The sequence below is a fragment of the Arvicanthis niloticus genome, chromosome 10, assembly GCF_011762505.2.
Source record: "Arvicanthis niloticus isolate mArvNil1 chromosome 10, mArvNil1.pat.X, whole genome shotgun sequence".
Classification (NCBI taxonomy): domain Eukaryota; kingdom Metazoa; phylum Chordata; class Mammalia; order Rodentia; family Muridae; genus Arvicanthis; species Arvicanthis niloticus.
Genome location: NC_047667.1, coordinates 45,475,558 through 45,491,264, shown reverse-complemented (window position 1 = coordinate 45,491,264; position 15,707 = coordinate 45,475,558). Strand labels below are relative to the sequence as shown.

General features: G+C 40.5%; 1 protein-coding gene across 2 annotated transcripts in view; it reads right to left on the bottom strand.

Moving 5' to 3' along the window:
* Astn1 (astrotactin 1) overlaps window positions 1-15,707 on the bottom strand; it is a 305,388-nt gene that overhangs the window by 89,140 nt on the left and 200,541 nt on the right. For both annotated transcript variants that reach the window (XM_034513161.2, XM_076941440.1), the window contains exons 9-11: window positions 9,841-9,915; window positions 3,303-3,440; window positions 2,661-2,811 (exon numbers count right to left, since the gene is read on the bottom strand). In XM_034513161.2, the coding sequence (XP_034369052.1) occupies window positions 2,661-2,811; window positions 3,303-3,440; window positions 9,841-9,915 (364 nt within the window). The remainder of the gene's footprint in view (window positions 1-2,660; window positions 2,812-3,302; window positions 3,441-9,840; window positions 9,916-15,707) is intronic.

Sequence of the window (15,707 nt, the reverse complement as noted above, 5' to 3'; positions counted from 1 at the left end):
GCCAATGAGATATGATGAATGAAATATATCTGCCAATTGGCTTGGCCCCTTCTACTCTGGGAGCCACGTGGAGTAGTGACTTCAAAGAATTATGCTAATAGAGCTCTGGTATAATTGGGTGACTTTCTGCAGTGGCTCCAATTCTGCAAATGCATATTCATCAGAACTATTCCTGCAAGCTCTGTCTCACAGATTACAATGTGGAGACTGTAGAAATCCATCAGCACAGCTACATGCCAAGTGAAAGGCCAATGATGGCCAACAGAAGTCACCTGACAAGAGACACCCACCCCTGGGGAAAGGGTCCTGATAGAAAGAAGTAACAAGAGTCAATTCTTATGAAAACCATATGTGGGTGACTAAGAAGGCTAAGTAAGGGGGGATCACATAGGTGCACACCCAGGTCTCAGTACTTAAAATGACCCCAGAAAATAATAAGGAATGAAAGATTGGAAGTCTGGGTTAAAAAAAGCAGGTTAGATGGTAAAAGAGAAAAAACAAAAGCGTCTTATCTTAGAGCTTATTTGAACAGTGAAATTGTCTTCTGGGAAACTCTGGTGGATGGAACTGGCCAAAGGAGGAGAGCACTGAGGGTCATCAGCTCACCTTCTGGCTGCACATGGAAGTAATGAACTAACCAATACATTTACTGTACTTTGAAATACTTTGAATTTCCCCCAAGCACCCCTCCCCACCTCCATTCTTTTCTGTCCTCTTTAGGTACCTAAGAGATTATTTTATCTCCCTCCATAACTTCATCTCTCCTTTTTTTTTTCTTCAGGTCCCCTCTTTCTGAGCTAAACCAGACTTCTGGCTGCAGCTTAGTTGGTACCAGCTTGGTGACTACACTCTGGACATCAGATAGACATTCATCATTGACACTAAAGAGCTCCCTGAATGGAACAGATGCTCAGAACTGAGTAAGAAGGAGGGTGAAAGATGGTGTTGGCTCAGCATCCTCACAGCTTCCCATGCTCTGGGTTCTCTCCCACATCTCAGCTGTCAGAATGGGAAGTTAAATGGGGCACCATATCCTCCACAGGGATGGAAGCTCCTGGTTCTTTCTCCCAACTCAACATTACAGAATCACACATCTCAATGAATGTTCCTTACTTCCTCTGTTCTCATTTTGAACATCTTCCCTGACAGCCTTCCCTGACCCAGCCTCTCTCCCTTCTTTGTGATTTCATGATTCTCCTCTCTGAACCTCTAAAGAAGGTAGAACTAAAAAAAGATGAGTGTGTTAGGGGGAACAGCAATGGCCAACATAAAAGAACTAGCACCCAATGGCTTCATTATCTCTGGACTCTATCTAACTTCCTGGTCCAGTACCATCTTCAGTTCCATAACCTGGGAGATGGCATAATATGTCCTAGCCCCCAAAGTCTAACTGGTTAACAACATCACCTGTTTTATAAATGAGCTAAGTTTATAAATCTGAAAATGAAAACAAACCAGAAGCCTAGTTTTTAAAGAAGCAGAGGTTCTCTGATGTAATGTCTCCAACTGATCACAAGTGTTTTTGTTTTGTTTTGTTTTGTTTTGTTTTGTTTTGTTTTTCCTTAGACAGGATCTATGGAGCCCTGGCTGGCCTAGAACTCATTATAAAGAGCAGATCTGTCTCGAACTCCAAGATGCTTACCTCTAAAGAGGAAGCTGGAGAGGTAAGCATGGGTTCTGGGAACTCTTGTTGGTTGTTGTCAGCCTTAGCCTTTAACAGCTGAGCATCTCTCTAGTCCCCCCATCACATATTTGTTATGTTTTCCTTTAGCATTTCTATCATAGCTTACCTAGTTTTGGGTGGGTTTCTCCTAAAATTTTCTCTTAGCTTGGAGCCAATGTCATTTGTTGAAGCAACTGATTACCTTTCAAATAGCTCTTACTATCTATCTTGTAAGACTCTACTATTCAATCTATGGAAGTTTCTCTAGAAATGTCTAGAACACCTTATTGTTGCAGGAGATTTGATCATACTGTGAAAGCCCCTCCTCCCCAATTGTGTTATTTACTGGAAAAACCTGTTTTGTAGTGTGACTCAGCCCTAGCACATGCCTTTAATCCAAGAGCTTTAAAAGCTGTTTACTCTAAACAGGATTAAGAAAAGTCAATGCTAAGTAAAGAGGCAGAGCAAGCAACCAGTTGATGGGAAATGAACATAGGATAAAAACATAGAGGGTGAGAGGAAGTCAGGAGGAATGATAGAGAGACACACAGGAAGTAGAAGGAAAGGACATTTAGTTTGGGACATGGGGTGGAGTTGAGACAACTTGGAAACCTTCCTTTTGGAATGTCCACTAAGGAGGAGGGTCAGCTGAATGCTTCTCTGCCTCTCTGAGCTAGTGGGCTTTCACGGAGCATCTGGCTCCCAAATCTTTATTGGGAAAAATCAAACAATTGAGATTTTGTTTAAAAAAAAAAAAAAAAAAAAAAAAAAAAAAAAAAAAAAAAAAAGAATGAAAACACCACCCAGTAGTGCTCTGTGAAGACTTCCTGATGGATTGATTAATTCCCCATTCTTATCAAAAACCAATTCTTAATTTAGACTAGATAGTGGTCACAATTGGCTACTATACAGATTTGCTTCTGCATGATTGTATCGTGTGCTATCTCCTTGACCCCCTCCCCCCACAGGACCCTCTATGATGGGAGAACCAACATACCACGCAACCAGTAGAGTCCAACTTTCGATCTGAAATGCAGCGAAAATTCTTACTGCAGCCTCCGTTATCTTTGCTGCAGTCACGCACTGGCCCAAAGGAGTCTAAGAGGACCTCTAGGCTGTCGAAGGATGATGACGTCATCAGCTCCTCTCTGGATGAAGAAGCAATGGAGGTATCAAGGGATTCCAAAAGCCACAAGTGTTTATTCCTGCATTCCACATTCTGATCTTTTCTACCTTTTCTGGTCTCACTCTCTTTTATAAAAAAAAATTTAAGATTAGCCATACTCAAAGTGTTGAACTAACAAATCATGGGCATTTGCCATATCTGGGAACCGAGCCAAATGCTATAATGCCCGGTCAAAGAGGGAGATCTGAACGTAGGCAAGGAAATTAACATTTTATTGCCTGTCAGTCCTTGAGGTTTGTGGGAAGTGCTTACAAACTCTAATTTTATGTCCTCTTCCAGTGAATGAGCCTTGAGCTATGCAATATTGACCCAGATAAAGAGCAGATTCTGCCTGTGTAGATAGGGAACTTGAAGGCAGCTTGCCAACTTGAGCTTGTTCTACCTGTGCCTAAGTTTTCATACCTTAGGTGGTTTCTCATTTCAACTCCAAAGCCACCCTGAAGTGAGACTCACCTGACCTCCACAGCATCCTCCATCACAGTCATGTCCGTCTTACACTTTGCTGATGGATTGATGGCTAGTTCAGCTGGTGGAATCACAAAGCTCTTACTGAGGGGCAACCACATGCCTTCCCCCAGGGTATAGGTGAATCTGCATGGACACACACACACACACACCAGGTGGTTAGAGCTAGGTATCACTTCCCACAAGTATTCTATCACTAGCTGCCTCCTCTTTAGCCTTCATGAATCTACAAGTATCCACATAGCAGGTGACTCTGCAGGAAGCCACACTCGAGGTACATAGCAATTACAACAGAGGACCTAGAAGTCTGCCACCACGTGCTCCTTTCTCATCTCCCTCATCCCTTGCAGTGCTCTTTGGCCAAGTTAGATAGTTGAAATTGTCCAACAGGGACAGCATAGCCAAGTTAGAAAAAGGCAGAGAGGCCTTATACTTCTCACAGCACCGAAGAGCAGAAGGTATGATCATAGTACCCATTCACCCATTACAAATGGCTTTTATCAAGTCATCAAAAGGGAGTCTCAGAATTTTTCATCTGGGAGTCCCTTGTGTTAAGTCATACAGAATTTGGAAGCAGTTTAATTGAGATGAGAATCCAGCCACCCCATCCTCATCCTGGGTCTGTATAACTTGGAGTGGCAGCCAGAGTTTCTCCCCTGAAAAGGAAGAAGTTCCTTTTCCAACTCCTTACTACAGGGACGGAAGTAACTGAAGTCAGGGGCCTCCAGGGGTGAGAAGAGAGAGATGAGCAAAGGAACAAAACAGGCCCAGATTTATCTTCTGCACGCCTACCCACACCCTGAGCTAACAATGATAACCCATGGGATATGGGGAAGACTTTTTAAAAACTGTATTCTTATAACAAGAGCTAAAAGGAATAAAAGAATCAATCAGCATTTCAAGGGAGAGCTCAAGGAAACCTGGAGAGATTATTTGTTTGTTTATTCATTCATCTCATCTCAAAGACATTAAAATGCTCTGTATTCACAGTAAAAAATAATAGTCTAAGGGATAAAAGCCAATGTGGGTGGAATATCACAAGGCAGTGGCAGCCTAGCATCTCCTCCCAATTTAATGTGGCGGGAGGAACAATGGAAGGATATGTGCAATTAAGCAGAACCTCTGCACCAGCTCCATCAGCATGCTGGTCACAGCCACATTCAGAGCACTGCTCAGCTCTCCCCTAGCCCACACCATCTTCTCTCCTCTCTGCATTGCTTGAGATGATAGGAAATCAGACTAGTGTGTTAGGGTTTTTTTTTTTTTTTTTTTTTTTTTTTTTTTTTAAGTGTGTAGCCCACCCCAGAGTGCTGGCCACAGAGCAGATGTACAGACCGGGAATGCACAGGTATGTGATTTCTTCCCATGGACTGACTGACAGTCCTAGCCATTGTAGTTGCTGAAAGAGAAGAAGATCAGTTCCAGCTTCACCACAGGGGATTCTGGGAGAGAGGCAGGTGGCCTGATTTGGTAGATATTTCTCCCATTTCTGTACTGTTTCTTAGTTCTCCATGCTTCCGAATCCTCTCAAGTTCTGGGGATATTCTGAGATGCTCTTACTCTGTAGGAGGCTCTTAGATTTTCTTTCTTCTTTGTATGAGGCAGTAGCCAAGCCTCTGACTTGGGGGGTGATACAAAAGACTACTGCTGCACTCACTAGGAAATCAACCAGTAATATTTATTGAAGGCACAGCAGCACACACACACACACACACACACACACACACACACACACACTGCACTGTATTTAGTAATATGGCAACAACAGGCTGATCTGAGATGCCCTGAGTCTGGGAATTAAGGATAAATGTGGATTAATATGAACGACCTTCAGGCATTTGTTTGATTTGATTTGTATTTCATAAAGGACATTCTTGAGGTGGTCACTTACACTAGGCAGCTTGGACAAGGACAATACTAATGTGTACCATTTCAGAAGAACAACCACAAGTTTGAATGGCATCAAGATTAATGTGGTTTATTGGACAGTGGCCTTTGTCTTCTATTTTGATTTTAAAATAATCTTACTTGAATAATGTAACAGGTTTTAAGAAATAGTTGGCAGTTGTTGTTACATTTGTGATGGTTAATTATTTTTATGGAAGAATGAGGTTCCTGTCTAACTATATCACAGTGTTCCTAAGGGGGTATGTGTAAATCTATAACTTGCTCCAACTGAAACTATTTGACACATTCCTGTGTGTGTAAAGTGGAAGAGTCTGTAATCACATCGCTAGTGTTTTCTGGCCCCAACTCTGCTTCACGGCTTGGTTCCCTCCATACTGTATGACTGTAGTTCTTGATATCCTTTCTCTCCTTCAGTCACATTGCTCTTGCCTCTGTTACTATTTCTTTCTAGATTCCATTTTCTCTTTTCTTCACCTGAGCTGACTCAAACGATCCTTTACAGTCATAAAGACTTCCGGAAAGTATCCCTTGGTCGTCAACACTCAGGCAGAGGAAAGGGACTCTTCTCTTTCTATATTACAAAATCTCTGCTGCAGTCCTTGCATAGAATTGTACCTGGCATTTTTTTTTTTTTCCAGGTTCACCATCACTGAGCAGAACGTGTGTTCTTGGGTAGCAGGTGAAAATGAACACAAATCCTAGACTGAGGGAGTCATTCAAAAAATAGTCATTAACTGATCAATAGGATATTTTGTTTTCTTCATTTTCAGGGGTGTCTGGATGACATGTCCTCAATGTTTAAGTTTAAAGAATGCATCGGCGAAGCTGATCCTTCCTGGTAAACAGGATGTGAGCTAACCTTTGAGTTTCCATGGATCTAGTGACCAAGACACTATTTTTCTGTAAGCAGGAGATGAACTGCAAAACAATGGAGTCTCTTTTTGCCTGTGGTAAGAGTCAAGGTAAAACCCTGTAGGCCAAGGCAAGTGTGAAGTGGAATGACACTAACATTTCCTGAGAACTCTAAAGAAAAGAGAAAGAAAGAAAGAAAGAAAGAAAGAAAGAAAGAAAGAAAGAAAGAAAGAAAGAAGAAAAAAGGCACTTGTCAGAGCTCTTTATTCTCAAAGTGTCCCTCTTCAGTGAGTACTTTGGCCCCATTTTACCAACACAGCATCTAATACTAAAAGGTTACCAGTGACCTTCCAAAGGTCAGCCCTTTGTAGGAAAGAAAGATGAAGTTTTTCAGGTGTAGATCCCAGGAGCTTGCCAGCCCATGCTGACTGGTGCATATGAAATTCTAAAACTTTCTTTCATCCGCAGAATCTACTGAACAACTCCAAAAACCAAATATAGACTAAGCTGTTAGGAAAAAAAAAAAAAAGCTGTGTCCTGAAATCTCATCTGTCCCTCATTCATGCAAATTTGTCAGGAATGACTTTTAAAACACCACCCAATGGAAGCTGGGAGAGCATCTGGATTGCTCTCCCACACTGGGTACTCTAGAGACAGCTGGTGGTGACCACTGCTGTTGAGGACTCAGCTTTATGCTTCACAGTCCTCTTGAAACCCAGATAGAAATTTCTGTGCAAAGGCAAGAAATTTGCCAGTGTCGGACTGAAAAAGCTTGCTGTCTCTCTAGCTTGGTGCAAAATACAATGTGGAAAAACATAATAGCTCTTGATTTGGCATCTCTACCCTTCCCCAGGCCAGGCCAGGCTTTTCTAGAACAAGAAGGTATTATTCTCAAGGACACAGGTACACATTTGAATAGAGGGCCCTACACACACACACACACACGCACACGCACACGCACACGCACACGCACACGCACACGCACACGCACACTCACACATACATATACTCACACACCCGCCTGTACTAGTTCTTGGCACCAGAGAGTCCAGTGGAATGGATGGATCTTCACATTGAGTCACTATAAGAATGTCTTTGGTGTGAAAACTCAGCTGGCTTAATCAGGATCCTTTTGTATTTAGTTTGGGATAAGTGGTTTTCAAAGTTCACCATTCATATATTTTCCTATTCTGATTTCAAGAGCTTGGGAGATATCTAAATCAAGTACCTACATATACCTACCAATGGACTACTGTATTTTCAAAACTAAATCTGATCTGTAAAGCTCTGTGTGGAATGTCTTTCCTCAAGAAGACAACCATCTCATTCAGAAGCAAATAGACAAGTTAAAAATAAATATGAGATAAATTCATTGACAATTAACTACTATAGTCATTCACCGTGAATCAGTAGAATTGGGTTTTATAGCAAGGTTGGTCAACATGGCTGTAGATGAAATTTAGCATGATGTGTTTAGAAAGTATTCATTCTCTGAGCATAACTCCCAGCACTTTTGAATATACTGGTTTGGGCTGGGTGCACTGATCCTTATAAAGCCTGGGGATTATCACATAGGACTAGAGATAAAAGACCATCTCTTGGATGAATCTGAAAACTTAAAGGCAGGAAGCCTCTTTACCAAGCCTGTCAAGGTCTTACCTACAGCATCTGAAATCATGCTTTGAAATGATGGATGCTCAAGAGATTACAGATATGGAGACCTGGTCAGAACTATGGAAATGTTCAATGTTTATCTTAGGAGGAAAAGATGCAAACTTGATGAATGACAGGAGTATAGGAAAATATTGGCTATAGTGGATTGGATACCGTAGAAGGTGGATTTGACCACGGATAGAAAAATCCTATAGCAGAAGAAAAACTTATTTAACAGTTGAATATCAACAGTCAATGGTTGAAAGATTTGAATGCCAGAATTTAAACTTGATTTCACAGGTGAAATATGCAGTGGTTTGAAATTGATCTGAATAAAATTATGAATTAATAAAACAGTTAAAATTCATCACTGCCAGGTCAAACTTTTCCTGGAATTTTCATTGGTAAACGATTGGCTTAGATGCCAGAATGGTTTTAATTTAAAAGTGGCCCAAAATAAGTGAAGCAAACCCATTGTATTCATTTGAGAATAGGGTTATTGTCCTGTTAGGGACCAAAATTGTTAATATTGATTATCCCACTGGCTCTTGAGGCAGTATAGTCATGGATTAGAGCACACACCTGCTCCCTCTGTAGTTCGTGGCTGTCATATCCACTTGGCAACCAGCAAGCTTGAAACAAAATGATGCTTGTGGAGATGGAACATATTTTCATATGCAAGTTCTGATCTAATTGAGATTTAACCAGAACCTTTGGTCACTAGTGTTAACTTAAAATTCATAGAAAACGGAGACCTTATCTTTGCTGATCAATAAAATTTCTCTTGACTTCCCCTTACCTCATTTTTGTTACCCTCGATGGTCCTGGAAGTTGAACAATAAGAAAACGAGGGGGAAGTCATCCAAATGAAAAAATCATTGTCAGAAAACTTAAGGCCAAGGAATATTGTTGATTTCTCACAGAGCACAAACATTCAAAAGCAGGTTGTAGCCAGTGTCATGAACTTGACCCAACCTGCCCTGGGAGAGGCAGACTGAAAGGCAAGGAGAGGCCATGGGCAGAAGTTGTCATGTAAATGTAAACTGTGCTTGTGTCCATCCTAACTCGGGAGGGCAAGTGGCACAAAGTGCATGTGGTCATGGGCTCAAAGACACAGATCCAGGGGCAAAATCAACACAAAAGTAGCACTAAAGAATCCTCAGGCAGCTGCTTTACTGCAGTATCAAAGAAGCAAGTTGTCCACCTGTCCTCCGTGGCTCTCCATCTTTCCAGCAATGGCATGCAGGAAGTGTGCTCATTCTTTGACAGCCTTCACCAGTGAAGGTCTGTGCAGTTCCTCCAATGGAAGAAGACAAACATCCATGCTGCTAGGCCAAGCACAATCTCTGACTCTATGTAGGTACATGGTAAATGTGTGTTAAGTGAAGGACAAACTGACTACCAGAATGAACAATAAGATCTTAGATTGGAAATAAGCTTATGTTCCAGAAAAGGCCTGGTGTGAATTAAATTTTATGAAAATTCAATAGTTCATGGCTGGCACCCAAATTCCCCCCTCACTTGTGAGTCTTTCTAATATGTGCTATTTATTACCAGATATGCAGGTAGAAATTGGGAGGGACTAGAAACATCAAATTTGATCAGGAGGGTAATAGATAAAAGAAAATAATAATGAGGTAGAGTTTAGAATAGAGGGAGGCAGGGGCGGGAGAGATTAATTTTGAACAACTTAAGACTCTATGAAGAAGGTGCAAATTAGATGTAAAGTGGAGAGGCAGAGACTGACATTAATTGCCTGTTCTGTGCCAGATTTTGTGCTGGGGACTTTCCCTGTATTATCTCACATATCTTTCACAATAATCCAGCCAGGCATGTAATATAGCCCCATTTAACAAATGGGGAAGCTAGAGGACCTGAGAGTTTGAGCACTTTACTGAGGCTCCCTGAGCTACCAAGGAATGAAATCAGACCCAAACAGAATCTGTCTGACTTTCCAGTCCTCCTTGCTGTCACTGGGTACGATTTGGGTCAAGTACATTTGTTCTAAGTAGGCAGAACACATGCGAGTGTTCCCTGCATTCGCCACTCTGACTGTTCAATGGGAGGTGGAGCTTATAGACATACATAAACACATCCCTGGACATGAACTTACCTGAATATTTTATCAGAGGGTTGTTCTCCCAAAACCAGGTCAAAGCCTCGCTGAAATATTGTGTAAGGCCAAGGCCTAAAAGGAGAAATATCATTCAATTAAAGTCCACCCAACAAACACTCTCTTCAAGTCAGATATAGTGCTAGATCCTAAAGACCCCAAACTGAAGAGCACACATTCCCTGACCTCGAGAAGCTCTATAATGCGAGCTCCTGTACAACCACGAAGCCAGGAAAGGAGCCGAAAACAAGGTTAGTATAAAAAGTACTGAACTTCCAAGAAAGCAGAAATTGATACACATGGCATGGCTACTATACAGAGAAATATGGGACTCAGCCATAATTGACACTTTTTCTGTTGTACATTCACAGAAATTTACACTTGCCCTACTTAAGAAAGATGGGGGAGGGGCATAATATTTTTAACAAGTCCAAGTCTTTGAAACTAGATTCAAAACTGGCTCTACTATAGAGACAGCCATTTGAGTAAGGGAGATAGTTTCCCTTGTTGATTCTACTTCCTGGTTTGAAAAAAAAATAACTGGGTTAACAACAGCAAGTTTACAGACCCTCATGAAGATTAAGCAAATTTATAGGTCAAGGGCTGTAGGTCAGTCTTCTGTGTTTCTAGTCCCTATTCAAAAGGCCTCGAAGTTTCTTAGTATTTGAGATATTCCAGATGTATCCAAACATTTTAATACCACTCATATAAACAGAAGAAATTAGTTCTTTTCAAGTAATTATCAACTCCGTCCTGGTAGCAACATCTGGGTATTGGCAAGCATTCGAGAAAGTAGAAAAATATCTCTTTAAACAATGTGTATCCTTTCACTGGCTCACACATGGAAGCCCCAAATGAGTCATTCATTCAAACAAGTTTTAGTAAGCCTAGAACTTGGGCTGAGTGCTGAGCTATTGTGTTCACTGGTTGGACTTAGTCTTTCAATTATGGAACATAATTATAGAACTGTCTCATAATTAGTCCAATTACTGAGAATTTATTTTTGTTGTTCCTTTGTTTCCTGGGGCCTACAAAAAGTCAAAGAATGTGTTATTATTATTTGGGGCTTAGTCTAGTATTAAGCATTAACTCTGTGGTTGCCAGTGGAAGGCTTATCACCTAGGAGATAGAATTGAAGGAAATGTAAAGAAGTGTTCTTGAATAACACACTTATAGTTGAACATCAGCACTGACATTTAAAAGGTAGGATGACTGGGATACTGCAGTGCCCAAGACTGTTTTGCACAACACAAAAAACTCCCGTGTCCTATAAGCTCCTAAATATCATATGGTCATTTGCTTAAATGTTTAAAAAACTGTTTACAAATCTGAATCCAAATGTAACTCCAATTACATATAAACACAAAATCATATAAACACAAATTGGGGGTGTTGGGCCAAGTCAAGTTAAGAATCACCAACTGTTTACAAATCTGAATCCAAATGTAACTCCAATTACATATAAACACAAAGTAGCTTGTACAGCTTTAATACAAGATCCCATCTCGGGTGTGTAGCTATTATGTCGATTGAGAAATTATACATTGTGTAGTCACTGATTCATAAACACAACATATACTGGTTTCGATTTATTTTGTTTTGTTATCTTTGAGACTGTGGTTAAGGCAGCCTAGGCTGGCCTCAAACTCACTTTATAGTTGAAGGTAGTTTCAACAGCTTAATCCTCTCGCCACTGCCCGTGAAATGTTAGGAATACTGTAATGTGCCATTACACCAGATGCAAAATCTCATATCCTCTTTAGTCTTCATTGCTCTTATTATTTTCATATATTTATCATGCCTTACATTAGGTAAACTGTACTATGTACAAATGACTGCAGTGCACTTTTTTATTCTGCAATAGAGTATTTTTATGTTAAAAACAGTTATTACACCACAATAAATTACCTTCCTATTTCTCACTTAATTACTACTAAAGCATTCTACTTACTTGTAGAGATTTTGTATGCACAGCTTGTATTATTTATGGAATTAAGGAAAATGAAAGAGAGTTTTAAATGGTTGTCATAAGATGGGGGTGTTGGGCCAAGTCAAGTTAAGAATCACCAACTTAACCTAACTAGCTAAACTATTAAAGCTACAGGAAAGCCCATGATTGGCAGCAAGAGGAAGTGGGGGCCATTAGGACTATGTAAAGGAAGATACAGTACAAATATACTCAGTTTTATTTCTACTATTTATAAATACTTTCTTCCTAGGATTCAATTTAGAACTCTCCAAGGCTTCAAAGTATCCAGCACTGCAAAATAAATAGCCCCCATCAAAGAAACAGTTTCCCCCAGCCAGATGTTATCCATATTTGTTCTATTCATCAGATATGAGTGCAGAACTGAGTTTAAATTTGCTCCTGTTTGGTTGAAGAGTAAGTGATGTCTCCTTAGCATTACAAAATATGAACCAATTCAATAACAGATGATGCAGACAATTCCAAACACTAGAACAATTAAAAATAAAAAAAAGAGAGAGACTTGCTGCTTCATTTCCCCCCTTTGGGGACAGTATCATACTCACTTTCTATTGTTTAGTTATTTTAAATAATACACATCTTGCCTCCAAGTCATTTCTAGATTCAAAACTGGTACAATGTGGAATCAGAGTAAATGCTTGCTGTGGTTTCTATAATTTGTAGACACACACACACACACACACACACACACACACACATCTGTCTTCAAGATACAGTCAATCAACTTGGAGATATTTTAGCAGACATATGCATATTTCTCAGTGAAAGCAGAAGGGAGTTCCAGCTCTTGTCTCACTCAAAAGCAAAAGCAACTCGTTTAGGGAGGGCTCAGATTTGCAATACAGACTCCTCCACCTCCACCCCACACCCTTGCCTGCTCACGTTTAGAGGCAGGAGGACAGAGTAGTTGGGACATAGATTCTGGAGTGACTCTGCTTGATTTAAATTCCAGGATACCAACAATTCCTATGGTGACCTTGGACAAGTTCCTTAATCATTCTGTATTCTTATGTCCTCATCTATGAAATGAGGCCAAAGGCAGTGGCTGTGTCTGCCTGGTAAGGTGGTTCTGAGAGGGAACTAGTTAATTATATGCTCAGAACAGTGCCTTGCATTTAGTGAGTGTCATGTCCATTATTAAATCTGTTAAATTTACTAATTACTTGGATCATATATAAATCCTATAATAAAGAGTGATTTTTTCATTTCTAGAGCAGTGTTTTTCAACATGTAGGTTGTGACAACCCTCCTTTCTTTGTGTGTCCCATATCAGATACTCTGTATATAAGATATTTACATTATGCATATAAGATATTTACATTATGATTCATAACAATAGCAAAATTATAGTTATGGAGTAGCAATGAAATAACTTTATGGATAGAGGTCACCACAACATGAGGAACTGTATTAAAGGGTCACAGCATTAGGAAGATTGAGAACCACTCCTATAGAGGAAGGTGTGTCTTGCCCCAAGGCACAATGAAATGCCAGAACATGATATATATATATATATATATATATATATATATATATATATATGTGTGTGTGTGTGTGTGTGTGTGTGTGTGTGTGTGTGTGTGTGTGTGTGTGTGTGTGTATATCGTATTATAGATACATTTTCATATGGGAAAGCCAAAGGCCCCACTCATGGACTCAGGGGTATCAACTATTCAGTATTGACACTAATCACCAAGGGATTGGGGAAGACAACTTCATAGAATTGTTGAAGAATTCAGAAACTGGCAGGTCACACCAGCAAAGAAATTTAAAAAAAAAAACACACACACATTTATTTTTACCTCCCATTAACTGGGCATGATCTGCCAAAGATAGGGGATTCTAACTCTATATATTTACCACATGTTTCTGAAGGCATATTGTGTGTTCACTCTGGTACTAGGCAACAAGACTTGGAATAATAAGATTCTTGCCCTCCAAAGAATCAAGAGTCTTTCTGAAGAAACATATATCCACTTAGATAAACAGAAGAGAATGTCATCAGGAAAGAGAGGTAGAGTTAAAGAAGCAGGCTCCATCTAGACTGACTGTAGATCATCCATCCAGAGAAGAGAAGGCTGTGTGTTTGGCAAAGTCTGAAATGGAATTAGAGAGAGAGCTTGGCTTACAGCACTGGGGAGGCTAGATCTTGATTCAGAAATAGCAGGAAGTAATGGGGAAGTAGATACAAAAGCATCAAAAATATTTTGAAGCTGAAAATCTGGAACCAACCCCAAAAGGAAAGGTTTCAGTTATTAGAATTCCTTGCACTAAGGTAAGAAAAAAAAATGCTCTGGCCCCAACACAAGGAAGCCAATCCCAGCTCAGAGCAGTGCTACCTCTTGAGGTTAGAAGCCAGCTCTTCAGGACATTAGAAATGCCCCATCCTTTCTTTGCTGCTCACTCTTTGCTTCTCCACATTGGTGAAGTACATGGTTGATGTCTGTAGCAACCATAGCTCAAGTCTTCATAGGCCCATACCTCAGACAGAAATGTCCTCTCCCTCATTAGCAAAGTTATAACTGTGAAATAATTGCTTGACATATCCCATGACTTGATCAGGACAAAGGCATCTAAGCAGGTTACAATTCACTTTGGTTCTCTAAGGTTAAAACTGGGAGATGCTAAGCATTATTAATCGAACAAGAAAATTTCACTTCAGCTTCTACTGTTCTGGTGCCTCCAGCAAGACTGCCTGCCCATCAATGCTGAGTGGACTCTGCCAAGGTTAGCTGTGTGGGGAGGTCACTGTGCCATCTTAGAACCTGCAGGCAGTGTCAGGCCACAAGTGATGCAGGGACCCACCATAGAAGAAGCCCTCAGTCTCTTGTTCCCTTTTAGATACGTGGCCTCTACTATTCTCTGTGCTGCATGAGGCAATACTCCTGCATTGTCTTAGCTCAAGAAAATGGGCAGAATCTGAAGTCAGAGAATAGCTGGTTTTGTTTTGATTTTCAAACTTGGTACAAAATTTCACTCTGATAAATCAAGGCCCAGAACCTACCCTTCCCATATGGACAGCCTCAGATGGCCTTCATGTAGGCCAACTGAAAAGCTGCCTTAGGGCCACTGCTTCAGACAGAAGCAGAACAGGAACCACTGCAGAACCTACTGTAACGGTGGTGCAGCAGATAGAAGGGTATACAGGCAACTACTCAAGCTGAAAACACTAGACATCAGAGTTGCTTTCTGATCTGCTCTTATTGCTTTCGTTTTGCTGTTTATGTGTTAGGAGGTATCCACAGCATATTTAATCTTCTCCAAGCATTGACAATTTCTTAGCTTTAAATTTCTGATCACAACTTTCTCTTTTTCCCAAGTCCTGAGGATGTGCTGAGCAACAAGTGAGTCCGTTGTGGACTCGACTGGATGTTTGGTCTTATTTCTGATGACTTTGACATTTACTTCACTGTGTAACTTGGATCTAATTGAGCAAAAAGAAATCCTGTGTGATCAGCCTTCGATGTGTTGGGCTGAGAATTCCCTCCTGCCAGACTCTTTCTTTGCAGACAGGGACTGCTTGTGTCCTGCATGAGGCTCCTTTATATGCTCACGTGGTAACTCTGATTTCCCATTAAGTAGGGCACTCGACAGACAGAACAAAGCCTTTGGCCAGAATGTCAGGTGATAGACTTTATGCTGGAGGGCATCACAAGGGAATGATGGGTAAATGTGTGCCTTTATCCAACGGTATAAGGATAATAATAGTTAATGGTGCCCAAAGTTTATGTGTGACACATTATATCCTCAGGGTCTTGATTTATACCATTGGGTAGTATTAATATTGTTTGAATTAGTAAATAGTATATCTCTTTTTTTATTCGATATTTTATTTATTTACATTTCAGATGTCATCCCCTTTCTCCATTTCCCCTCCCTA